The following is a 25504-nucleotide window of genomic DNA, read 5'->3' as shown; positions in this document are numbered from 1 at the left end:
TTCACTATCCCCCATGTGTTTGTTTTTTCCAAACAATGCCAATGTAGGAAGTTTAAAGTTGCTTGATAAATTTGATTGAATTTTTTGCTTGTCCACACTGTACAACTAGATAGTAGTGGAAGGGAGATTTACAGTGAGACTCAACATTCTTAAGCATTTTACAAACAGGATAACTTTCAGGGGCCCTGGCAATCCTCCTCATGGAGCCTGAGGGGTCCCCAGACCTGACCCACTACCCGTGCTTTAAGTTGTATCTTTGTTTTTGGCCACCAACAACTGTTAAATCTGCAACGACGCTTGCAGTGATCTCCCCGTTGTCATTCTTAAGCTTACTTGTGTTCTTTTGCCAGGGGTGGCTGTCATCCATTATGCTCTGGAGTTTCTTCACTGGCAGCAGCACAGCATGCTTCCTCTCACAGTTCACAACACTGAGACTAAAACCCTCACAATCCCTCCAGTCGCCAGTGAAACCATCCATCATACGCTATTTAGATGTTCTAAAATTTAGGCCTGTCCCTCCCCTGAAACTGGGGGAGAATGTAGTTGCTGAAGTTTGACACTTGTCAAACAACAGTCACTGAGGAAATTACCAACAGAGTCTTAAATGTTTCACAAAACACATACAGTAAAATACATGACTTTCTGTAGAGTTCACACAGTTCATCTGTGGGCTGTATAGGCGTTTTTATGTCTTTATGACACATGCTGTGTAAGGTAAGGTTTCTGTGCCCTTGTTTATAGTTATATTCATGTATAAAGTAACAACACATTTCCATATTAATGGGAAAAACATCATAAAACTGCTCTACCTTTTGCTCTAAGAAATGGAGGCCATGTGTTACACAAAGACAGCTACAGCATGTCAACATAAAAGTATCCTCTACACAATATATTGGTCTTATTAATGTTCACTTTAAGGAATTAACTGGTTAGAGCACTCATCTTAAAGACCCCCCACAATGAAAATCATGTTTTCAACCTTGTGGGCATGTCCATATGGTGTTTCTTATATGATACAAAACATATCATGAGCAAAATAAGCAGTCAACGCCATATTTCCATCATGAAACTGCAGTGAACGAATCACTGCCTCAAAAACACAGATTCAGGCAGCCAGGCTTTCATAGATCACAAACCTAAGGAACCAATCCAAACCAATAGGTGTAGAGACAGTTGTCAGTGGGGTGAGCGAGAGTCTGCATTAGCACAACTACTAACATTGTGTCAGCCACTGACGGCTAACAAACAGCATAAACAGTTCTGATCTGTCTGCTAGTCTCTGGTTCTGGTTCTGGTCTCCACAGACTCCTCATCTGAGTCTGGGTCTGACTGAGGCTCAAACATGAGTCTCTCCGATGTTTCTTCTAACACTAGCCATCTTGATGCACACTGCTCTTATACTGAGGAAGAAGAGGGACAGCATAGAAGTACAAAAAAAGTATGAAAAAGTCACATTGAAAATGAAAACATTTAAAGAAAAAGCCTTCATATGAAATGTAAACATTTAGATTAATGGTTTTCCGACATGAATTATAAGAAGCTGATGTAGCAGCCCTTTTTGTATCGTGGATGGTTATAGCGGGATATCAGGCATCTGGGTTTGTTTTCAAGAGGCAGAACATGAAGCTTTGCTGGCTGAGGTCCTCACCACTGTCATCTAGTGATTAGGTTTTAACACAGTGTGTCTTGAAGTGCTCAGTACAGCAGAGAGGGGCTGGGCTGTTCCAAACTGAGACTGAAGTCGTTTAAGGTTCCCCTTTTTTCCGTCTGTTCTGACAGGGAGAGGCAGGGACTCTCTCCAAAGGGTCACTCTGAAAGTGATTTGTACTGTAGAACAGTATTTTTCACAAGTAGCCTTCCCCCTGGTGAGGGAAATGATACCCTCCTTGTCCTGACTGATACTCACTCTTTCTGTGCGTGTCTTTCTCTTTCTACTGTGCTCATCCACATACCCAACACACACACACACACACACACACCTCGTCTCGTCTCTGTCTCTCTCAGACACAAACTCAACTTTAAAGTGAGGAGCTGCCGTGACAGAACAGGCTGAGAGGGAGAGAGAGACAGTGAGGAAGACTCTCCCAAAACATTTGAATGCACTGCCTTTTACCCCCTCAACCTGTCAATCACAGTCACTAAAGTCCCGCCCCCTCCTCCCTCCCAGTTCCAGGTTCAGACAGATGTGGGAGTCGAAGAGAGCGATGAGTGACTGTGAGTGTGATCGTGTGAGGTTCAGCCAGAGTGAGAGGAGGAAACTTATGCCCTCTCGCTCTCAGAGTAGGACTGGCTCCAGGCGGTTCAGCAGGATAGCACATACAAGGCAGGCACATCAATTCACAAAACCTCAGCTATGGCAAAGTCCCCATACTCACATCATTTGCCAACATAATGTCCAGTTCCATTTTAATACAGGATGTATTTCTGGGAGCCAGAGTGGAACAATTACAAGCTGGCTGACACTGGTTATTGGTTAACAACATAAATCAACTTAAAGCAAAATGCCAATGGAATCATGTTAGGGTAGTTTTTACACAGATTCATACCCCTCTAAGATGCAATGCATTATTTTCAACTCATTTAACCTGCAGCAATGATAACACAGATGACCATTGTTATTGGTATGCAATAAAAAGGCTATTGGTCACATCGGGAACATGAAGACGAAGATATTCATCAAGTATAGCAAGTATAGAAAATCGGTAAAAAACATAAAAAATATATTCACACTTTATTCACACATCTGCAACATAATTAACTATACCATATATACAGTATGAATTTATTTGAAACAGCATAAAATCAACTCCTGACATGTCATATTCATTCAGTAACATTAATCCAACCCTCATGAACAGGAAGCTGCTCAGCAGCAGTGTCACAGACTTACAGTCATGTTAAACACAGAAAATCACTAAAAAAAAATCAAACCACAATAGAATTATCTCATAAAGGGAACAGTGGACTTTCTTTCCAGTTCCTGTTTGCATATTGATGTTTCTGCTTGGTATTTGCGCACCATTGTTATGCTAAAACCTTGGACTCACAGCAGCTGGGACTGACTGACATCAGTGAAAGCAATTCTTTGGTGAACTGACATTTCTCTCTCTCCTTGCAGTCCAACGCTGTACTGAATAAGATCTGCCTGGAACAGAGTAGCCCAATGGTGAACAAAACCCAAGTGAAAGGGGGCGGAGGAGGAGGTGGCGGTGCTACATATGTATTCAAGGTAAGAAGTTGCTGAGGGAATTACAGTCCGGGAGATGTTTTTATGCAGGACTGTGTAGGGATTTATAGAGTTTCATATGATATTCCAGTGAAAAACATGTGACACACACACACAGACACAAAAGCAATATGCTTATTTGCTTTCTTGCCAAGAGTCAGGCTACAACCAGCAGCTGGTTAGCATATCTTAACATGAAGACTGGAAACAGAGGGAACAGTTAGCTAGGATCTGTCTGAGGGTCACAGATTCCAACTAGCACCAGAGCTGAAGCTCACTAATTAACATGTTATGTTGCATAAAACTGTTTTAGAGGGGTTATGTGTTGGACTACTCCTTGGGTTTCCGGAATCTCCACTGGTTACCTGACAACTGGTTTTCTTAGCAACTTGTGTGGATTAAATAAAGAGGACATAACGTGTGATTTGTGAGCTTTAGCAGTGGAATGTTTTTAACATATGAACAAAGTCAGGACAGCTGTTTCCCCCCTTGTAAAAAAATATAAGTTGTATCAGTGTTCTCATATAACTCTCAGCTAGAAAGCAAGTAAGTGCATTTCCTAAATGTAGTTTTTCCTTTGAGCAGAAGCCTCTATGTAAATATATCTGTAAAAATGATGACTCAGGTGGAGAAAGGAGTGTACATGCCCCTCATCATTGCTGCTGGGGGAGGAGGCCGAGGCTACAGCAGCCAATCAGAAACCCAGCTGGAGCAGATGGACTATGACCCCAGCCAACCTGGACACAATGGGAAGTCAAACGCAGCAGGTATGCTACGCACAGCTTTGATGTGTGGTGGCTCTGTGCATGTGAAGGGAAATACAGTTTGTGACAGCAGTTATATGTTAGTGAGAGAGATTATTACAGGAAGAATACAGTGTATCTTATACACACTTATAGTGTAGTAAATGTGTATGAGACATTGTCACCATAATGGATGAGAGTAATGACTAATAACCCATTGCAGTGCTATAATGTGTATGTCTTATCTTTTCCAACTTTAGGATGAGAAATGCCATGTGTTTTCTATTCCCTCTGCATGCAACTGCAATAATAAGCCAGGTTTACAGATAGCCTGGAGTGGAAGTGTTCATTTGCATGTCTACCTGTACTTGTAAACATATCCATTCCCCCTGAAGGTTTTTACTTCTGTCTTAACATACAAGTTTCATAGATATTTCACCTGTGTGTGTGCGAGTTTGTGTTTTGACAAAAGCAAAACCGTGTGGCCCTACTCATGATAATTCATGTCGGGGACTTCACTGGGCAGAACTAAGTGTAGTGTTGTATCCATGCACACTGCAGGTTCCATTATTCATGTACTTAGAGCTGACGAGCATCCCAGAAAACACAAGATATTGATTTTTCACATCTTCACAAAGCCCAACGTTTACTTTTGAGGAAACTCGTGAATTAAATATTCAGCATCTCTTTTTTTTGTTTTTTAATTTTTTTGTTTTTTAATTATTTGTATCTCTCAGGCTTCAGAAGAGAAGGAGGAAAACAAAAGGGGAAAATTAAATTGGCTGGTGTTGGGAAATATGTGAAGGATTAGTTTTAACTTTATTAGCTATAACTTTAATCTTGTGTTACCAGGTCTCTTTGAAGGGATTTTTGTTTTTGTGGTCTCTGCTCTAACCCGTGTTGTTATCACTAATAGGGGATTGTTGTGCATGGTTATGTGAATATACATGATACTTTGTGTGTGTGTGTGTGTGTGTGTGTGTGTGTGTGTGTGTGTGTGTGTGTGTGTGTGTGTGTGCGTGCGTGTGTGTGCGCGCATGTGCGCCCATAGACATGCCACATGTATTTCTGCAGTTTAGCATTTTTTCCGCTGCTTTGACCCACTTAAGAACTCTCTTTCTCTTCCTTCGCCTCTATCACACACACTGTGATCCACAACACAACACATTACTTCACATCATATCAAATGTGTGTTTGGTGACAGGTGGAGGTGGAGGTTGGAACGATAGTGGTCCTGTCAGTCAGGGCGGCAGACCACTGGTGCTGGGGGGCCAGGGTGGGCAGGCCTGTCAAAAGTTCTGGCAAACCCGTGGCGGCTTCGGGGGCGGCGGGGGTGGCTGTATGTCTGGAGGTGGCGGCGGAGGCTACAGAGGTTAGTCCAAAAGATTTCCAAGGTTTTTCTGAGAAAAAAGTTTAATAAATCATTTGTCTTGGGCTGTAGGACCCAATTGTACATCTAACAGTGCCACATGAGTTTTACACTGAATGTGACAGAGTGACAGAGTTTATACGGATAAAGGATCAGGTTGAATATGTCCTCGCCCTCTAACTGACCAATCACTGTAAGTCAGTATTAGATTATGACACTGTGTATCACTGTGTACTTGGCATAAACACTGAGTTGTGTTTGTTATGCAAGATAAACTTCAATGATCCTCTGTAGAAAACTGGGTCATTACAGCAATGGTTCATACACAGAAGGCATGAAGAAAATCAAATTATAAGAAATATAAATAACACTAAAGCAAATAGGGTGGAAAGCATAGCAGATAACTGTTACTCTACATTAGAATGCATTGGTAAGTACAAGGATGAAAGAAAAAAAAAGGGTGGGCAATCGGAGTAAGTTTGACTGGGATTACAGCAGAATTCCCTTTGAATACACCATGTGTTAATTGGTGAAACTATGATGCTGAGGTTTTGTTACTGATAATTGTGTTTGTGTTGCCCTCCTTGTTTCAGGGGGTAACACCTCCGTAGATAACAACCCCAAACATGATGGTGATGATGGCACCTCTTTCCTGGGTCCAGAGGGAGAGCCCTTCCTCTATCCTCTGAAAGGTAATGTGAGAGGATTCTAGGCCGTGTTTAAAAGATACAGACAAACCATTCCGCAGTCGAACATCTGCAGTCAACATATTTGTATTCAACATTTGATAACTTTGTATTGTTTCTAGGTGAGAGTTAATATGTTTGTACTTCGCAGAATGATGATGAGAAAAACTGTTTTTCCAATTGACATTTTAGATTAGTTTTTGTTGTGCTGCATCTGCTTTGCTTTCTACAAGGTTTTTACAAGCCAGAAAACTAATACAGATTTGTACAGCACAAAGTTGCTTTACTCAAAAAAGGATTTTGTTAAAATGTACTACAGATCCAGACAGTTGTTCCATGGAGGTCCAGAGACTGAAGTTTTTCATTCCAGCCAAAGACTATAGAACAGATTATTTATATTGATTAAAATGCCTCCAGATAGAGAGATGGAACTGATCAGTAAACTTATCTACTCTCCTTGTACATTTGAACTTGACAGGTGCTAAAACCACAGCCTGAAATTTCAGCTGTAGTGTTAAACCTATAGACCAGCCATACATCATCTGTAGAGAAATAGAAAAAAATGAAAATGGAAAATAGAAATTAGAGTGCTTTTTAAAATTGTCTTCCATTGGGCTGTAGTAAAGTACGCACCCATATCTCTCTCCCATTGAGCTTTAATAGGGATGATGCTGTCTAGTGAGGCAGTGCTTTCAACAGCCACAAGCCTCAATTTCTCATTTCCTCTTAGAGAGAAAGATTTCAGAATGAATTTCAGCTGTAAATAAGAGAAATCTGGTTTTTCAATCTGCACAAAATGTTTTGTTTATTAAATTACACATTATCCTCATTCCTCTCCATTAACCGTGTTTACAGCACCTTTCAAAATCAAGTTACAACGTTATTTACAATAAAAGTAAATAAAATTCAAAACATAAAATATAAAACAGGAAGTTTAACAGCTAAAGGGATCTGACAGCAATACAGGATACAATCATAGCGCTTGCCAGGCCATAAACAGATGTTCTCTGTCCAGCAGCAGTTCCCAAATACCTGCAGTGTCCACAGATAATAAAGATAGGCATCTGTCCACATCATATACAGTCTACATCTATCTGTACACCGGTTTAAGGTTTAATGATTCAAGGTTTTATATTCCTGCATAATAAACTGTTCACTTCTTGAAAGCATTTTTGGAGAAATTTGGGAGAGAGGCATGATTTATTACCAGCGTTTACCAAAAGGCCTGAATCATTATCATAACACAGAGAATGAAATATCAGGATGTAATATCTGTGATTTGATAACTTTAAAGAATATCATCATTGTAAAGGTCAGGTTTAAGGGCATTTGTGGTTTGAAGTTATAATCACAAATGGCTACACCAGTAATTTCCGTCTCAGCTTGAACTGCATAGGCAGGTTGTCGAGCTCAAATAAAAACAGCAGGAAATACCGGACAACCCTGCTGTGTGCACTGAAAGACCTAAAACAGGATAAAAAATCATTTCATTAATGTTGACAGAGGCAACCGGTTTGCAATACAGTGCCCTAATCCACCGGATACAGGCTGTTTCAAAACCGGTCGAATAATACAGATAGGGCTGCACAGTCATCCAGTCACATTGCCATCACTATATGCTCGTTGGCACTGGAGAAACATGCATGTTATTAGAGGACAGGAGAGCTTCAGTGAATCTCACTTGATCCACCTGTGTGAGAAGAGAAAATGCAGTTTTATATGTGCATGGCAAGGATCTAAGAAAATTATTCAACATGCTTATCGGTCGGGAAATGACTCATCTGTACAGCCTGTTCTTGTTTAGCTTTGATAGATGAGAAGTTGTTTCTTGGCAAATATAATTATATGATTAAACAAAAGCAAAGAGTGCAGACAGAATGTCCCAGAAATATTTGTAAAATTCATAAGAGAAGCCATCGTCACCTTCTTCACCCCAGTAGAGGAGTAACATGCATGTAGAGACACAGAACACAGAGTACCACCAACACATTAGTATAGAGTCACCATCTGTTCTCAAGACATTTGTAGTCTTCTTTCGAAACCTTTCAAATGTTTCTCGGTTAGATTTATGTATTTGTACTTATAGAGCTGATAACAGAATGATGGGAGAAAATAGATTCTGCAGATGAGGGCATTTGCTTTGCTTACTAAACAGGACAAGCTTTTACGGACAGCCCATAACTAATTCATGTTAGACTGATTTGTTCCCACTTGCTGTGATTTACTATTACATTAATTGATTTCTTTTAAGTCTAAATAAAAGTAAAGGATGTTGTAAAATCTATTATCAAGTTATGACAGTATGAGCAGTTGTGTCACGGATAACAGGGAGTCTGCAGATTTTGTTCGAGCCGAAGAACGCGGCAGATAGTTTATGGAAAGATGAGGCTGAAATGAAAATGTGCAAGCTCGTGTGATGCTCAAATGATGACCAGCACTGGCTTATTTCATCTCATATAGTTTGTACTTGCAGGGTAGTTCTGTTCGTGAAATTGAATCATGCTGGAGATGAAACAGCCAAAGACAAGTGTGCTGTGAACAGTTACACTGCGGCAATAAACTTGTTGACCATGAACAGAACACATATGCCGTGTTGAGCTCAGTCTGTCAGACCACAGCAGCACCAAATACCTGAATGCTTTGAGTTTTCATGTGATATAACAGAAAAACTGAAGAGCAGTCAGTCACCGCATTTTCCATAAATATAAAGATCAGTATGTTTTTCACTGCGCTGTAAACCAGTTTTTAAACACACCCATTCATTTGGCAACAAACCTCAATTTAATTACATTTATTGAACATATACTTGTCTTGAATAAGCCTGATACTCAGACTCATCTGCAGTTTTGTTTTCACTGTTCCTAATTCCAGACCTCTGAATATGGAGGCAATTGTTGAGTGAGAAACCACAAGGAGAGAGATTTCTTATTATTGTTAGTATTATGTAGTATAGTATATTGTGTAACTATGTAGACTGGATGCTGGGTGATAATGTTGGGGAGAATAAAAACCCCTCATGCATTCTTTAATTAGGGATCACCTCTAGTAAATGAACTTTTTGCTCATTTTACTGCGAGACATTCTGAGTGTGTGTGTGTGTGTGTGTGTGTGTGTGTGGTTGTGCGCGCTATATGTGCTGTATGTGCCTAAAGCTATGGAGGGGGACGGTGAGGTGATCATCAGTCCGGTGCAGAACTGCAGCCACTGTGAGAGCGGTGAATGCCACGAGACCAAGGACAGTATCGTCTGCTTCTGTGATGATTACCTCATCCTGGCACCAGATGGAGTGTCCTGCATCAACGCTACAGGTCTCACATATAGTATTATAGTAGTATAGTATGAAAAGTGAACCATAGTCTATTTCTCCTTGTTCCACACAAATATGTTGAATTAATTCAGTCGTAGGAATGAGTTAAGCTGAATGTAATTGTACCTGTAATAGACTATGACTCTGTGAATAGATAATGAATTAATCTACAAAAGTAATTAAGCCTGGGAGGCTCTGTGCTTTATTGAATCTTTATCTGAGGAAACGTTGTTCTATAGTGCCTTAATCATTCATAATAATTATTATCAATCCCTAGGATAAGCTAACCTGTTAATGAAAATGAATACACCTATAGCACTATTAGCCTGTGTTTTCTAAGTGATGGGACCTGTTCTGTGGCTTGATCTCTGTGCTGCAGTCAGATAAAAGCTCTTTATCTTATCATGTCAGGGGTTTAGGATAAAAGGTTTCACCTGGATACTCATGTAGTGACATTGTACAATAGATTTAGAGTCACTTCATAATGGGCTGAAAGTTCATGCAGTTCGTTCTACACATTAGACATTGTCAACCTTGACTAAAAATCTGCTTTCACACAAGTGCTGTATCTTCTTCTTGAGTTACACTGTAACAAAGGAATGTAGACAAACCTCCTGTGGACCTATAATTGCCTCTTTAATTATGATTTGTAATCTCACATGAATAATGAATGTATGAATGTAGATCTGAAATGAATTAATATGGCGGAATGTCACTTTATAATTTGAAGCAAATAACAGGGCTATTACCATCTCAATAATATCTTAATGACCTAGAGTGTCTCCTTGCCCTATGATTTACAAATCTGTTCTCAGTAATGACAAGCAGTAGATAATTCTATGATGCTGGGTCATAAAAGGTCACAATCTCAATATGGTCTCACTCGGTGTTCAGATTTGTTCTTCAGCTTAGAGAAGTGAAATGAGATCACCCCTCGCCACTGAAAAAGAATTGACATGCACTAGCCGTCACTGCTCCTAAGCTCTGTTGTGTCATCGCTTTCACATCATTAATTAAGTTGGGGATCAGAGTGGCGAAGTGAATGTTAATACTCCTCTGGGGAAGATAACAACTGTGCAACGCTGTTGTTTCCCCTTGTCAGAGGTGTTCCTGCTGCCTCCCCAGCCGTCTCTCTCCCACCTGGCGCTGGGTCTGTCTGTTGGCACCTCGGCCCTCATCGCTGCCCTGCTGCTGGCTGTGTCCGGAGTCATGATAAGTGAGTATTGTCACATATCAGTCAGTAGCTCTATGGCATTAAGACACAATGTGGTTATTAATAATGGTATTGATAATAAAATGTTTTCCACAGCAGATATATTTCATTTTTTATTATACAGAACAATGCCACAAATTGTCAGGTATTTCATTTCACAAGTGAAAATCCCACATCTCCATTCATCGTCAATTCATGTTTATTATATTTCAATCTTTCAAGTGAAAACACTGCAAAGCTATAGTAGGTACTTTTGTGATACTTCATTACCCAAGAATCTTATTCTTATTTAATCTTAAGAATCTACACCAGTAGGATGTTTGACGGGAGTGTGTGTCTCCGATTAGAAAGCTAACTGTCCTTTTTACCCTTCTAGCTGTCATTATCAGTCATTGTCAATCATCCCTGACAGGTGTGGTGTCACACAATGGTAATTCTCACATCTATGAAATGTGACGCATTGCATTATGGGAATGTTTGCAGAAAGTTAGTGAACTTACGATCGACACTACATTTCGATCCATAGTTGGAATTATAGTGGGCACTATATAGTGCATATATGATAAAATTATTGTACATAATAAAACTATCATATAATATTAGGGTAAGTACAGTGCACTATATAGTAAATACGGAGTGATTTCAGTCAGAGACAATGTTCTGCTATTTAACATTAATGGTTTAGAAGAACAAACAATATATCAATTTATATATACAATATGACACGATGTCAGGATAACGACTAAAATGAACAAGGAGAAAGTGGGAGAGTTGAAGTAGATCTTACTGACCATAAAGAGCTCTGCAGTGCTATTAAATGTCTGAGAGGTTCACATTACATGAGTCCTCCGTTTGCATAATACACACATGTTCTCTCTTTTCCTCACACACACAAACACAGTCCTTCAGTGTCTGGCCTGGTCCCTCTCAGATGACCCTTACCAGGTTGTTATCAGAATGGGAAGTGAGCCTCATAGACATCTGTCTGCTTTCAGGCTACTGCAGCCAGACATATGCACTAATTGAGCCATCATCTCCTCCACACACACCCACGCTCACTCTCACACATGCAGACCGACGCACACGTCCCACTCCCATTCCAACCTACACTCTTGCACACACACATCGGTAGATGAGGCAGGAGCAGAGGATGTGTGGGACTACCTCAGTGATGAATGAAACGCACTGATGATGGATGGCTGCTTAGCCTGTGGCTGACAGCACTCGTACATTAGACAGCACTTGGTAAATAAATGACTCACCTATACACACATAAGCATACACACATAAATACACACAAATAATTCTCCTGATGTCTAATGCGTTCACAGCCCAGGTCAAGGCTTCTAGCATTACAAAGTGTGTGTGTGTGTGCAGGAGAGGGAAAAAGAAAAAGGTCTGTTTTCATACTGTGGGTTATTCTACATAAAGTGCTTTTTTTGAAACATGAAGGAGGGTGTGTGTGTGTGCAGGAGAGGGAAAAAGAAAAAGGTCTGTTTTCATACTGTGGGTTATTCTACATAAAGTGCTTTTTTTGAAACATGAAGGAGGAAAGTGTGACTTGTCTTGGTTTTGTTGCTTTGTTACCGTGTTAGATTATGCATTGTACATGTGCTTGCATGTTTGTTTTGTGGGTTTAATTCTGAGATGTGATATATCTGAATATTTTAGAGAGGCAGATCTGTTATCAGACAGAGAGCAATCAATATTTCACAATCGCACAGGAATTCAATTTCATAAAAAGTGCTTTTGTGCAAACAAAAGGTCTTTAGAGAAATAATAACTATAAAAGCTTTCGACTTTGTGTGCTTTGGCTGTTAGCAATAATTTTCTACAAGGAGATGAGTTCATGGTTGTGTTTGTTTTCTAAACTGTAGATATCTCAGTAGTGGAATGAAACTTCTCTTTCATTTCCATCTCACCAGTGTATAGGCGTAAACACACAGAGCTGCAGTCTATACAGCTGGAGCTGCAGAGTCCAGACTGCAAGCTTAGTAAGCTGCGGGCCTCCACCATCATGACTGACTACAACCCCAACTACTGCTTCGCCGGCAAGACGGCATCAGTCAATGACCTGAAGGAAGTGCCGCGACGCAACATCTCCCTCACCAGGTAAAAGATTTAAGATTGAACAAACTGTGGCAGTGTTGATTTTAACAAACCCGTCTACATCTGTGATGACCTGAGCAAACATGACAAGTGACAGAGTCCTCTGTACTATTTCTCTGTAATTGTAATAAAAATCTACAAGTACAAATTTTTTAAACAGGGTGGATTCATGAATACGGTATAGTAGGAGAGTTAGCAGTCTAAAGTAAAGCCTGAAATATTAATGTTATAAGTGTAAAGTCTCAGAGTGTATGGGTGTATTGCAGTGATCCGAGCAGCTGATTATTTTTGCAGGGCTCCTTTCAATTTTTGATGTATCTTTCATGTGTTTATAATTCACCAGTTTATCATTCCGGTTCTTAGTCTTTGTGATACGTTCTTTTTCTCGTGGACTCATGAATATTTTCCTGCATCTAGAGCGATGCAAGTCTTGAATCAAATGAAATAGCTGGTGTCAAAGCTCACCATTCTGAACTTTCACATCTGACACAGGATGCCACACAGAGAGTTATTTGCCTTTGTGGACTGAAAAGCTGGTGAACAACTAATTTAAAATACTGACTAGCTTCTCTGCCAAGCTGTTTGAAAGAAATAACGTGTTGATTTTCTTCATGGTTCTCATCTCTTTACCCAGTATTTAGCTCCATAGGTCATCATTCTTTGGACACAGGTATATTCAGGTGTATTTAGCACAGCTATTATTGCTAGTTGTTTCCAGTGTCTTCAGTCTAGAAATCTCAGATTTACAATTGCTCTTGTTTAAGTCTCTGTGTGACAGTCTCGGCTTAATACCTAAAATATAAATGTAATTATAAATAATAGATGTGTTTGTGTTTCTCCAGGGGTCTGGGTCACGGTGCTTTTGGTGAAGTGTATGAAGGGCTAGCTGTGGGGATACCAGGTGAACCAAGTCCACTGCAAGTGGCAGTTAAGGTAAGTTCTTACCCAGTCGCTGAAACAATAACTTTTATCTGTTTTTCAAAGGTCAAACTTTGATTAAATCAATTCAGATCCTGAGGGGCTTCTAAACTAATTACACATCACCCAATTTTGTAATAAGAATGCTTTTTCTCAGTATAGTTATATATACTGTAGTTCAACATAAGCAGTCAGTTACATTTTGCACCATTAGACTTTCTTGCACCAATACAGAATCACCTCTTTCGTTAAGCACTACATACAAATGAAAATAACTAATCTATATACAACTTCATAGCCATTCATTGCACTGAGATTTTGTTTCTTTTTACAATAGACCCTTCCTGAGGTTTGCTCAGAGCAAGATGAACTGGACTTCCTCATGGAGGCTCTAATCATCAGGTAAGAGACACTCAGACGATTATTTCATATTTCATACTGTGCCATCAAAGCCATCTTTGATACACACTTCCCTGCTGTGTTTCTGTCCCTGCAGTAAGTTCAGCCACCAGAACATTGTGCGTTGTATAGGAGTGAGTCTGCAGGCCATGCCCAGGTTCATCCTGCTGGAGCTGATGACAGGAGGAGACCTCAAGACTTTCCTGAGGGAGACCAGACCCCGACTGGTGAGACATACAGCTCTATTGCACTTTGGTTTTACAGGCTTTTTTATTCAGGTTTTTATAAGTGGTTTGCCACCTTCCTTATAACTTCTCTGCTAATATACAATCGTGAGCGTGTCTTTTATCTCTTGGATCAGGAGCACCCATCCAGCCTGACCATGGTGGACCTTCTCAACGTGGCCAGAGACATCGCTAAGGGCTGCCAGTATCTGGAGGAGAACCAATTTATACACCGGTACGTCGCCAGATGACCACACATATTTGCATATACATATGAAAAAACAACAGACTGCTGTCATACATAAATACAGCACATGATTATGACAGGATGTATTGTATTCTATGGCCCTGTAGTCCTCCTACCTAAACAGATTGGAAGAGAGAAAAACAAACACCAACGCTGTATAATAATATAAATGATGTAAACAATATACAGCACATATGGATATGCATACATAAGAATGTAAATATGCAACAGAAAATATACAAACTCAACAAACACAGATTTACCCACATTCACCTCCTGACTTCTTCTCAGAATTATGGGCTGACTGCCTCCGTCCAAGCGTAACATATGGACTCTGCATGCCTTTTGCCTTTCGATGATAGCAGAAAGGACAAGTGATGAGTTTAGCATCAGAGCAGCCAGATGGGGTAGCCGGCTTGCCTTTTTACGGTCTGTATGCAAGGCACAAGTCAACAGAGTGCCCCCTGCATATCCGTACTCACAGCAGTTGGTGAACCTGAGGATGTGACTAAAGAAATTTAAAGCATTCTCTTGAACCTGTCTCTCAAAGAGCTCATTCCTGGATGTCCATGAGGAAAGTCAAGCACATACCAGAGTTGGAAAAGGTCAAACTTGCTCTTACAGTCACATCAAAACAATTAAAGCACACCCCCCTACCTTCATGTCTGTCTTTGACTTTTAACCCAATACCTTTTAAACCTTATTTGCCCTAGCGTGGCACAGTAAAGCCCCATCAATCCACCTAATGGCTGAGTCTTCTTCAGAAGCTTGTGAGCTCCCTTCTCCTCTTTCTTCCTCTTTCTCACCCTTCCTTCCTGCCTTCAAATCTGTATTAAAATTCACCCTAACACTGTCCTTGAGGCTAATTTCAATTTTTATGGAGGTGTGTTTACTCAGGGTTGAGTAAAGGGCAGGTGAACGAGGTATGGTGGAGAAGTAACAGCTACTCTGAAAATTCAGCTTTTTCTCAGGGATTACCGGGTTGGAAGATGAGCTGTGGTTAAATCACAGGGTTACTGCTGTCGGAAGACTTCTTACTCTGGCTTTTGTGTGTTTCTGTGCTTATTTCGGTGGTGGTATTTATCTGTTTTTGGCCGGTGGATCCTGTAATGTTACTCTTTGGTGACTTTATTTTACAGCAGGCCTGGTGCTCACAATGGAAATTATAATCACCTGAATAGAAGCACTGTGCTGAGAAGAGCCTGTTAGTTTAATGTAACCGCAGATGTTAAAATAGACTAATAACAGACTGTTCTCTAAGTGCTGCAGTGAAATGGATCTTTAAGCTGCAGTTAAAATTTACTGTAGAGAAGGTCTACTGTATGAGGCCACTTAACACTGTAACAACAACTGCTATCAAACCACTGTGCTGCATGTACAACAGCACTGTGTCCTTTCCTTCAGCCCTCAGCTGGCAGTCCATGACAACTACTGCTGCATTTCAAGGCTCGCCTTTGCCTACAAGCAAAAGCAAATCATTTGCATGAATTCTTCTGAGCCATTAAACAAGGACTGCTTGGATTTAGCTTCAGCACCTCATCAGAAAAGATCTTACGGAAGTCTTGTGTGTAACTTTAGTCGTGCTATGATAGAAATAATTCAGTCTTACTGAAATAGTTGAAATGCCCTTAAATGGATTGATTGTTTCACTACTACTTCTTGAAAAGCAAATTTTTCTGTAGCTGGTTTGATAATACTACCAACACACATTTCACTGCCTCGGTCTGACTTGGACTCAAGCAAAGTTAAAAGCAGATCTTCTTAGACTTAAAATGAAAAGCAAATGGATGCTGTTGTTGTTTTTTTCGTACTAAATAATTTAATATCAAATTTGAAGTAGGTCTAAAATATTGTTGAATAGTTCCAAACACTTCTGGCACATTGGAGTGGGGCAACCATGCACAGTGTCGTCCCTGTCTGAAAAAGCCCTCAGTTTAAATCAGTCTGAACTACTACTTTATCCTCATTGTGTCATTTCACATCCAACTTAATCAGTGTGGAGTGTGGAGGCCAAACATCAAAACAATGTGTTGCTGTCTACACACTCACAGAGCTTAGTGCGGTCGTTTGTATTGCAGCCGTGCTCGGTCTCATGATCTAGTTTGAGCAGTGTCACATGATGTTATTTTGATATTAAATCCTGGGTATTTATTGGCCCTGGTGTTGACTTGTCCTAAGTCTGACAAGCAGCAGTGTGCTCATGACGTCACTTCTTAAGATGTTAAGAAAGTGAGACGCCTGGAGAGCAGAATGCAGTGTGGGCTTCATTTCCTTTTCCCCAGACAGGAGTAGAGCATGCTGAGTGAACTACTGTATTTCTCAAAGAATAACCAACCCAGTACAGTGCAAATATGAAATTTATGAATTTTCTCTTCTAACCCACTCCCCCTGCATATACTATGGAACACTTCTATCTTCTCTCTGGATGCGCCATGTGGGCAGAGTCATAAAGACACTGTAGGAAACTATATACTCTGCCAGCTTGCCCAGGGCAACTTGGTAGTTACACTGAACTTCGGATCCAGCAGGGGAGCTTCTGAAGGTGTTTATACATTCTTATAGATGCAAATATATGAAAACTATGGTAAACTAAGACAAAATCTGGCTGTGTGAATGTCAGTGCTCAGTATATCTACCTCTTCTATACATTATAACCCCCCCGTATATTCAAAATCACATCATTCAGACTTAAAGTGCCAGGGCTCATGAGTTATTGTGTTCTAATAAAGCTCCATCAGTCCAAGCAGTAAGTACATGCAGTGCCCTGACATTCAGTGTGTTTTCTCCTCTTTCAGGGACATTGCAGCTCGGAATTGCCTACTGACCTGCAAAGGAACGGGCCGCGTGGCCAAGATTGGAGATTTTGGGATGGCTCGAGACATTTACAGGTACAATTCCAACACAGGTCACTGACTGATGTAAGACAGCAAGCAAGACCACTTTGGCCCAGTTGACCAAGTTCAGTTGAATTTGAGTCTAGATGAGGTCCAAAGCAGGACCAAGAAAGAGCACATCATCATCTGATGTGGCATCGAATGGTTGAAGAATAACTTAATACCAGCCTGTCACTGCCTTCTTTGTCTAAAGAATGAAGTCTGTTGCACCTCTGACAACAGCCAGCATCACTATTGGATGTGGCTTTGGTCTGGTCAGAAGGGTGCACCTGTAACCATACCCAAAAGTGATGATATATCCTGACATATCCATATTCTGATGTTACTTGTATAAGGTTATCGAGCATTTACCTGATTGGTCCCAAGAAATAAATGCTGACCTTTGGTGTGAGATACAAAGAAACCCTCAGTCTCCATTAACAGTCAAATGCTTTGTACACACATCCCTGCCCCCTCACTTCCTCTCCCACGTGCTGCACCACTGTAAGGATGTTACACTACTTCCTGCTTTTGCTCTGAACATCAACATAGGTCATTGAACAAACAACCACTGCTATTGTTTGTCAACAGTTTCACCTTAACTAACCCCTGGATTCCACCAGGCAAGGGTCTTATGACATCACGTGTGCCATGCAGTTTTTTTCAGTCCTCCACACGGCTTCATACTCTACCAGGTTTAGTTTGGCTGATTTTATTGATTTTGCTTATTTGATCATTTTTCCTTGTTTTTTCTGCTTTTACCATGGGTCAATGGTGAAAATTCTCTGACCAGTTGACATCTGGCCTGGTGCCAACAATTATGACATTTATCGGGAGTCTATACAGGGTATTTTATTTTGAAAATTGACTGAATGCTCTATGCCATTCCTGTGTCTGACTTCCTGTCTGGCTCGATCTGCTTTGCGCAGCTTGATGGCTTCCATCAAACAAAGATGAGGCACGATGCAGCCGCCCCTCTGGAGAGCAGGGGTTAGACTATCTCCAGTTGTTGATTTACTGTATTTGTCCAAGTGAAATCTGGGCACAGACACTTTTCAGTCACAGGATGTGACAAATCAAAACACAAGAGCAAAACTCACACGGTATCTCTAAAGAGCAGTGAATAAAGACAGTCCGGAGAAAGCTGGACTTGGTGACAGTGACAATATTAGATCTCTTTATTCCCTTCAGTATCGCTTGGTAGAAAGACGACTGGCTAGACTGAACGGAAGAACGCTGCACAGTTCACTGATTCCACTGAATTTATTGGTACTGCAGGTTACATGTTTAAACGGCTGTTTTTTTAATGCATGTGTAGCTCCTGAAAACTTTCTGATTTACAAACATGAATTGAAGTTCCAGCTCTGTACTGAGGAAGAGTTTTTCTTCCCATGTGATTGTAAAGGCTGTGACACTTATCATGGATCTTTTAAACTGGTAAATGTTGAAACTGAGCTGTGAAAGTGTTTTTATTCTCCATCACACTGGTGTACTGAAGCCTTCTTTTAATCTACATCAGCTCATCTGTGGCCCCAGCGGCATCTCATTATTCTTAGCTCAAGCTTTTTAATATAGCTACCACAATTTCACGTGACACAATTTAAATGAATGCACAATCCAGCGGGGAAATCTCCCAAGCCTTTCATCTGGTAAGAAATTAGAGCAGGGGAAATATGTCACAACATTCAGCTATATGAACGCAGCACTTTCAAATCATCTGATGGAAAGTCACACGAGAGCAAAGTCACTCTCAGAGCATCCGGAAAAGGCTGTTGCACAACACCCCTGGGGAGCCGCATTAGGAGCGCTTGATTTAATTGCTGATGTCAGTTTTTCAGGTGCCTTGCTGTGATTTTGTTTTTATCTCTCAGCCTGGAGCTGTGGTGCTGGGACTGTGATTTTTTTATCATTGTTATTATGTTGAGAGGGAGGGGTGGTTGTTTTCCACACAATGCTGCCATTGGTGTGTTATTTTAGCTGTTTCATGATGTGGCTCTCCTGCTATGTGACGTGGGACATGGGAGTTCTTTTGAGGCCATCACAGGGGACGGGTGTCACAGTCAGGGACCAGGACAAGGCTTAATGTCAGCTTTTTATATTCTGGGAAGAGAGCCACAGGCGCTCTTGCACGTGATATTCCACAGCTTCCTCTCTCACACACCAATTCACTCACGTAGTCTCACACGCATGCAGGCACACCAGTGATGTGGTGGTAAATAAAAAGCCAGGTAAACAAACGCTGCCAGTCAGTAATCAGGTAAACACCTGCCACTGTGAAGAGAAATTCACAGTGCTTTCAGAGAAGAATTTGTGTTTTGCCTTATATGTTCTCATAGGAACTATTAACAATGGTGTGTAGCATGACTTTAGGTTGAATTTAATAATGTCAGCCTGGTGCACACACATGCAGACACACAAACCGTAAACAAAGATAGTCAACACAGTGAACAGACATAAATATTAGGCTCCACACTGTGTCCTCAGGTGCATTTTCCTCTTTTTTACTCTCCATTCAAAACAATCCTCTCTGTGCCTTTGTCTCTTACTTTTTCCCTCTAATACTGTTCTAGCTTCCAGCTTCCCTTACACACACAAAAACACAGGTATAAAACACCTACATTTGTACTATAGATTTCCTGGGCCTGTATTTAAGCCTTCCTGATCTGCAGCTCAGCTGTCAGTCTGTGTTGGTGGTGTTAGCAGTAGTAATAAATATGTCCATAAACCCTGTGCTAAAAAGAAACGGTTGATCCACCGATAAAGGGATTATCAGTGCTTTGCTCTACACTACCATTCCTCAATTTTTTCAAAATGTTTCAGCATTTTTAATGGACAGATAACAGACTGAATAGCAGTGTACAAAAGTTTTATCACTGGCTAAGGTCAAAAAAGGCAGCCGCTGTAAATATATCGCAACAAAAAAATGAGGAGATTGCACCAGCCTGCTTTTTTGTAAACGTCTTTTCACAGAAACCAGGCTTTACAGAGCAACAAGCGGAGCACTGAGCGCCCACTGCCACGGCTGTTTGATCTAATTGCATCTGTTGATGTAGACCCATCCACTTCCCTTACTATTTACTTTATTGGACCAGACAGGAAAATTAGAGTGATACATAGTAAGGAGGAGGTACAGTAGAGAAGACATGGCAGGACTCAATTCTCAGATTGTATTGTCTAAAGTGGAGGAGGTAACTGATTGCCACCATTGAATTGATTGTGTTATTGTAAGTGATAGATTAAGGCATTGGGCGGTGATCAGTGTGACTACCCTGCTGTGGTTGTTAGCTAGTCTGTCCAGCAAACACACTCAACTAGTAATTGTTTATCTGCTTCGGTGATTATTATCCTCAAGGCAAACTTCTGCAAAGTTTTGTAAGTATGTATTTCCCTTTTAGCCTCTTTAGCCTTTTATCTGACAGCATATCATCTACATTTATCTCTACTCACCGCTCCCCTGAAGACACACAGCTACAGCTATTACTCTGAGCTCAACCAAATGATGAGTGTTGGTTCTGGTTATTTGCCTTGAATTTATACAGTGGAAAATGCAGTTGTCTCTTAACTTGGAATTAAAGACAGTTTTGCTGTAGCAAACGATCACGCCATAAAGCTTGTCTGGGAAACCAAGAAGCTGAGGCTACAGATTGCATGTCTTATTGCATGGGCCTTCGACCAACCAGGGGCCTCACAAGACATGAGGTTTTAATTTTTTTTTTTTTTTTGTCTCTGTTGGTTTGGGGCTCAACCGCGACAGGCTTGTCAGCATCATACAAAATGCTTCGCCACACCTGGACTAGACTCTAGTAAAGCCATAAAAAACAAATTGATAAGTGAGAACGTCGCCGCGTGAAACAAGGACACTGACAGTCAAGACAGAGCAGCACAGCATAACAGCAGCACTGAGCAGCAGCGAGTTGTTCAGACCATTGGGGGGAGAGTGAGAAATATCCACAGATCTGTGATATTGTAATTTATCCACATGCTGTTCAGAGGAGTCAGCAGCTCTTCTGACAGCAGCATCTCCCCCTCTCCTCTCAGGCAGGTGTGAGAGTGAGGTTACTGCAACGCTCTGTGTCGCTCTGAAACGTTTTCATGATTCTCAGTAACAGATATTTAGGTTAGTATGCCTTTATAAACATAACATTGTTTTAAAATTTTACATTTTTAGTCATATATATTATATAGGGTTACCAACACACTCTTATCCCTCCCAAATCTCAGGCCAAATAAGAGGGAGCCTCGAAGCCAGAAAATAATTATATATGTTAAACAGGCTTTCTATACACTCAGGACAATGTGTGAACATCAGAGCACAGTTTGTCTGCATTACAATAGTCCTTGATCTGATGAAATGTAGGTTAAATGATCTGCTTTTGAAGTTATGATTATTCATTCTTGTTTAACATTACAACTACAGCAGCTACTGGAGCTATGAGACAGCTATCATCACTAGAACCTGTGTGTAAAATAAACAGGTGGTATTAGATTGTTGTTGTGAGGTCATTTCATTCATCCCGAGTGTTTGTACTTTGCAGTTGTTAGAGTTTAAATATGACCTTGTGAGTATTGATAGTAACAACCTTCAAGTTTAACATTGTTTAACCAGGTTTCATTATCCAAATCACCTGCTACCATTTTAGGCTACATAATCAGATATGAAACAGCCATTCTTCTGATAATTATTTCCTGTCCTGATCCATATCTGTAGCCCCACAGCCTACAATAATGTTAAGGTGCATTCATAGGTTTGGCTTTTAGCAGTTCCCACATTTTGGCCCATGGTGGGAAACAGCACCTCTTGAAATTAGCTTGAAATCCTCCTAAGACCAGGACAATATGTGATGGGTCGTGCAGCCTAAGCCCATAGGCCTTGGATGCTGTGTCTGAGGAGCTCACGCTGCCAAGATACAGTTCTTTCTTGTTTGTTGTCCCATTTTTTAATCCAAGCTGCAATTGTGTGTTTTATTCTTTGCCACTGTGTTTCTTTTTTCTTTTCTTTTTTTTTCCTTTCGCTTCTATCTGTTTAGGAAACAACTGAGCACAATGCTCTTTTCTCATGCTGCTTCACATTCACACCTGGGAGCTGCCCACTGTAATTACAGTCCTTTCCTGTGCAGCCATGTGCAGCTCCAGCAGAACAGTTGGTGCTTCATTTACTTGTCTAGTTTTTGAAGGCAAAGACAAAGAGAGTGTTACTGTTTCTACTTTAGTGAAAGGCCCAGGGATTTGAACTGGCAACCTTCCAGTCATAGACCTGTATCTACAGCCTATTACAGTGCTAGTTATTATGAAGCTCTTGCCACGTTTACAAATAAGTGCTTGGGGAATAAGTGACGTTTTTATGACAAACTCACTGGGGCAAACAGATTTATACCTCTGCAACAGCAAACTGCACCAAATGATGCTTTTTCCAAGCCAAACAAAGCTGACACCACTTGACTGGAATCCTAATATGTGTCTATTTTTCTGTGTGGACACCATGATGGACGTAGTGCAAAGCAGCACCCAGTTCATGTCTGTCCTCTCTGTGTGCCTCAAGCAGGGTGAGATGAACCAGACAGTCACCTCTATCAGCAGCCACAATCAGATAGAGCACACATCTGATAATTTCTCTACCAATGCAGAGCATTAGAAATAACTCAGAGAGGGCTTGGTCCAGTGAAACATCTCCCTCTTTCCTCTCGGCCAGATAAGGAGTTCTTAGAGCGTCTCTCACACCAACAAGTAAGGAAGCTGAAAATGCGACTGGATAAGAGTGCTGATACAGCCGCTGACAAACAGTGAATTAATTGCTGGATGTGAGAATTTTTCCTCTTTTTTTTTTATCCTCTGCTTTGGAGAGCAGAAGTGTTGCCATGGCAATGGTGCTGCATACTATAAATGCTGGTATTCATTTAACAGTTGTTCCCTTTTTTATTTTTAGCAAGAAAACAAAAATCAATGTAGTTTTATCAGCAACATGGTCAGTCAAAAAAGCATTTTACTATTCATAACGTGTGTATGTGCGTGTGTGTGTGTGTGTGCGCACGCCCAGGGCAAGTTATTACAGGAAGGGTGGTCGTGCCATGCTGCCAGTGAAGTGGATGCCACCTGAAGCCTTCATGGAGGGCATCTTCACATCTAAAACAGACACATGGTGAGAATCCCTCAGAGAGGACAAAGTTTGTGTCAGTGTGATATCCCTTCCTATATTTCACAAATGTCTGCTGTCCCAACATGCCCCACTCCCTCCCTCTGTGTTTTCACCGTCCTCTATCCGTCTTTTATCCCTTCCCATATATTTTTTTAAATTCCTCGTCTCTATCTCATTCTCGTCCTCTGCTTTCATCCTTTACTGCTTCAGCTCTGATGATGCTTATAATTTATGACATCATTGTCCTCAGTCTCAACCGGCCTGTGTTTCCTTCCGTGTGACTAATCTTTCCTCTCATCATCTGCCTCTCTAAGGTCATTTGGGGTTCTGCTGTGGGAGATCTTCTCATTGGGCTACATGCCATATCCAAGTCGCAGCAACCAAGAGGTGTTGGAGTTTGTAACCAACGGGGGAAGAATGGACCCACCTAAAAACTGCCCTGGGCCAGTGTAAGTGCAGCTCACACACATGCTGAATGCACACGGATGCTGCATGTGACAATGAGAAAGATGTGATCCCATGAGGTCTAATTAAGCTTCTCTATAATGTAAACAAGAGGGAAAGATGCTTAGTTGAATATGATGCATGCACTTTATACATGTGCACATAGGCAGCATCAAAAAAAGAGAAAAAATAATGATAATGCAGAGGCAGACATGAAAGGCTGTGGCTGATATTGACATGTAAACAGTTTGGGACCTAGAAGGCGACAGAAATTTAACAGGAGATTGCTCTCAGTGCTTTCAGTATGGAAACCACACTAACACTTTCTTTCATGTTCGCCTCCCAATTTGAAGGAAGTCATGGGGAGCTGATAGGGAGCTAAAAAAACATTTCCAAAGCACCCTGTATTTCTCACTCACTCTTTAAGATACCGCCTCTCATGTGAACTCTGTGATAAAGCATATATGGACAGATGCACGCACACATTTTCTAGCTCTCTCCCTCATATACACATTCCAGCCTCTCTGTGATTTCCCGGCTTTATCCTTCACACCTGTTGGCCACAGCTTTGCAGTTTTATCATTTTGCAGCCTGCCATGCATGCAACCTTGTAAATGTGTATTTTTTTTTCTTTAAAAATAAACATGGTCCCGTGGTGCTCCATTAATTTGAAGTTGTGAAACAGCCTCACAGCAGGACACACTGATTCCTGAAAGCAGCAAACTATAGTTGGAGTCAGTTCAGCAATTAAAACCATAGCTCAGGATTTAGCTTCACTGTTATTTGTTCCTATAATCTGCATCGCCCATTTAACACAATCACTCAAACTGGTGGGAGGTTACACTCTGCTTCTGCCTGATGTGATCAAAACACATCAATGATGAAAGCACAGGAATGTTTTGTCAAAGAGTCTCAGTCTGGTATTTGTTAAATCAGCAGGAGAGATTATGCTCGTCACCTGCTGTTTTCTTTTTGTTTTCTCTTCTTCTGCCTGGAGTGGGAGAAAATGTTTTCATTAAGTGTTCTCTGCTTGTGTGTGTCTACACATACATGTGTGTCTTTAGGTACCGTATCATGACTCAGAGTTGGCAGCACCAGCCTGAAGACAGACCTAACTTCTCAAGTATCCTGGAGAGAATTGACTACTGCCTACAGGTGACTTCACAGAGCGCAGTGTGGGCTTCACTGCATGTCAAAAGTTATTAGGACTAAGCAATAATGCAAATTGTGATTTACATTATAGCTTGAGGATAAATTCTGATTATTTGCTATAAACTAAACTACCAGTCTATATTGGTTGTTTAAAGTGCAAACTCAAGATAAGTTTATATCAAGAATAATCAAAACTTAGTTCTGCATCAAAAGGATCAGATAAAATGCTGCTTCTTATCTTTCCAGGGTTCTTTTATTCTTAAAAAGTCAACTTTTAGTCACTAAATTTAGGTTTTCATTAGATCTCTAAAAAAATCACTTACATTGTGTGACAGACATAGTGATGTAATGACATAGTTGACAGTGCTACACTGTAGCTACTTGAGCTAGTGTTAGCTTCAGTCTCTCAAAGTTTGAGTTTGTATTCTGGTTAACTCACAGAACTTATGTTAATTAGCTAC

At 40.8% G+C, this 25504-nt stretch overlaps 2 protein-coding genes across 3 annotated transcripts in view; one reads left to right on the top strand and one right to left on the bottom strand.

The window, feature by feature from the left end:
- The window catches only part of clip4 (CAP-Gly domain containing linker protein family member 4), a 174287-nt gene that overhangs the window by 98595 nt on the left and 50188 nt on the right, over positions 1-25504 (bottom strand). The window contains exon 15 of one of the 2 annotated variants that reach the window (XM_022751152.1): positions 9974-10577. The exons of the other annotated variant lie outside the window; for it this stretch is intronic. Coding sequence (XP_022606873.1) covers positions 10565-10577 — 13 coding nt within the window. The 3' untranslated portion in view covers positions 9974-10564. Of the gene's footprint in view, positions 1-9973; positions 10578-25504 lie in introns of those variants that run through there. 2 annotated transcript variants of the gene reach the window in all.
- Positions 1-25504, top strand: part of alk (ALK receptor tyrosine kinase) — a 321320-nt gene that overhangs the window by 293736 nt on the left and 2080 nt on the right. Inside the window, exons 14-28 of the mRNA XM_022751149.1 lie at positions 3119-3229; positions 3852-3993; positions 5174-5341; positions 5932-6030; positions 9177-9332; positions 10434-10547; positions 12470-12656; positions 13496-13586; positions 13909-13973; positions 14068-14197; positions 14332-14429; positions 17237-17329; positions 23349-23450; positions 23762-23896; positions 24956-25046. Of these exons, the coding sequence (XP_022606870.1) occupies positions 3119-3229; positions 3852-3993; positions 5174-5341; positions 5932-6030; positions 9177-9332; positions 10434-10547; positions 12470-12656; positions 13496-13586; positions 13909-13973; positions 14068-14197; positions 14332-14429; positions 17237-17329; positions 23349-23450; positions 23762-23896; positions 24956-25046 (1782 nt within the window). The remainder of the gene's footprint in view (positions 1-3118; positions 3230-3851; positions 3994-5173; positions 5342-5931; positions 6031-9176; positions 9333-10433; positions 10548-12469; positions 12657-13495; positions 13587-13908; positions 13974-14067; positions 14198-14331; positions 14430-17236; positions 17330-23348; positions 23451-23761; positions 23897-24955; positions 25047-25504) is intronic.

This window comes from Seriola dumerili, unplaced genomic scaffold (genome assembly GCF_002260705.1).
Source record: "Seriola dumerili isolate Sdu_G_001 unplaced genomic scaffold, Sdu_1.0 BDQW01000149.1, whole genome shotgun sequence".
Lineage (NCBI taxonomy): Eukaryota > Metazoa > Chordata > Actinopteri > Carangiformes > Carangidae > Seriola > Seriola dumerili.
The sequence above is the reverse complement of the archived record's forward strand: the minus strand, read 5'-3'. Positions and strand labels throughout refer to the sequence as shown.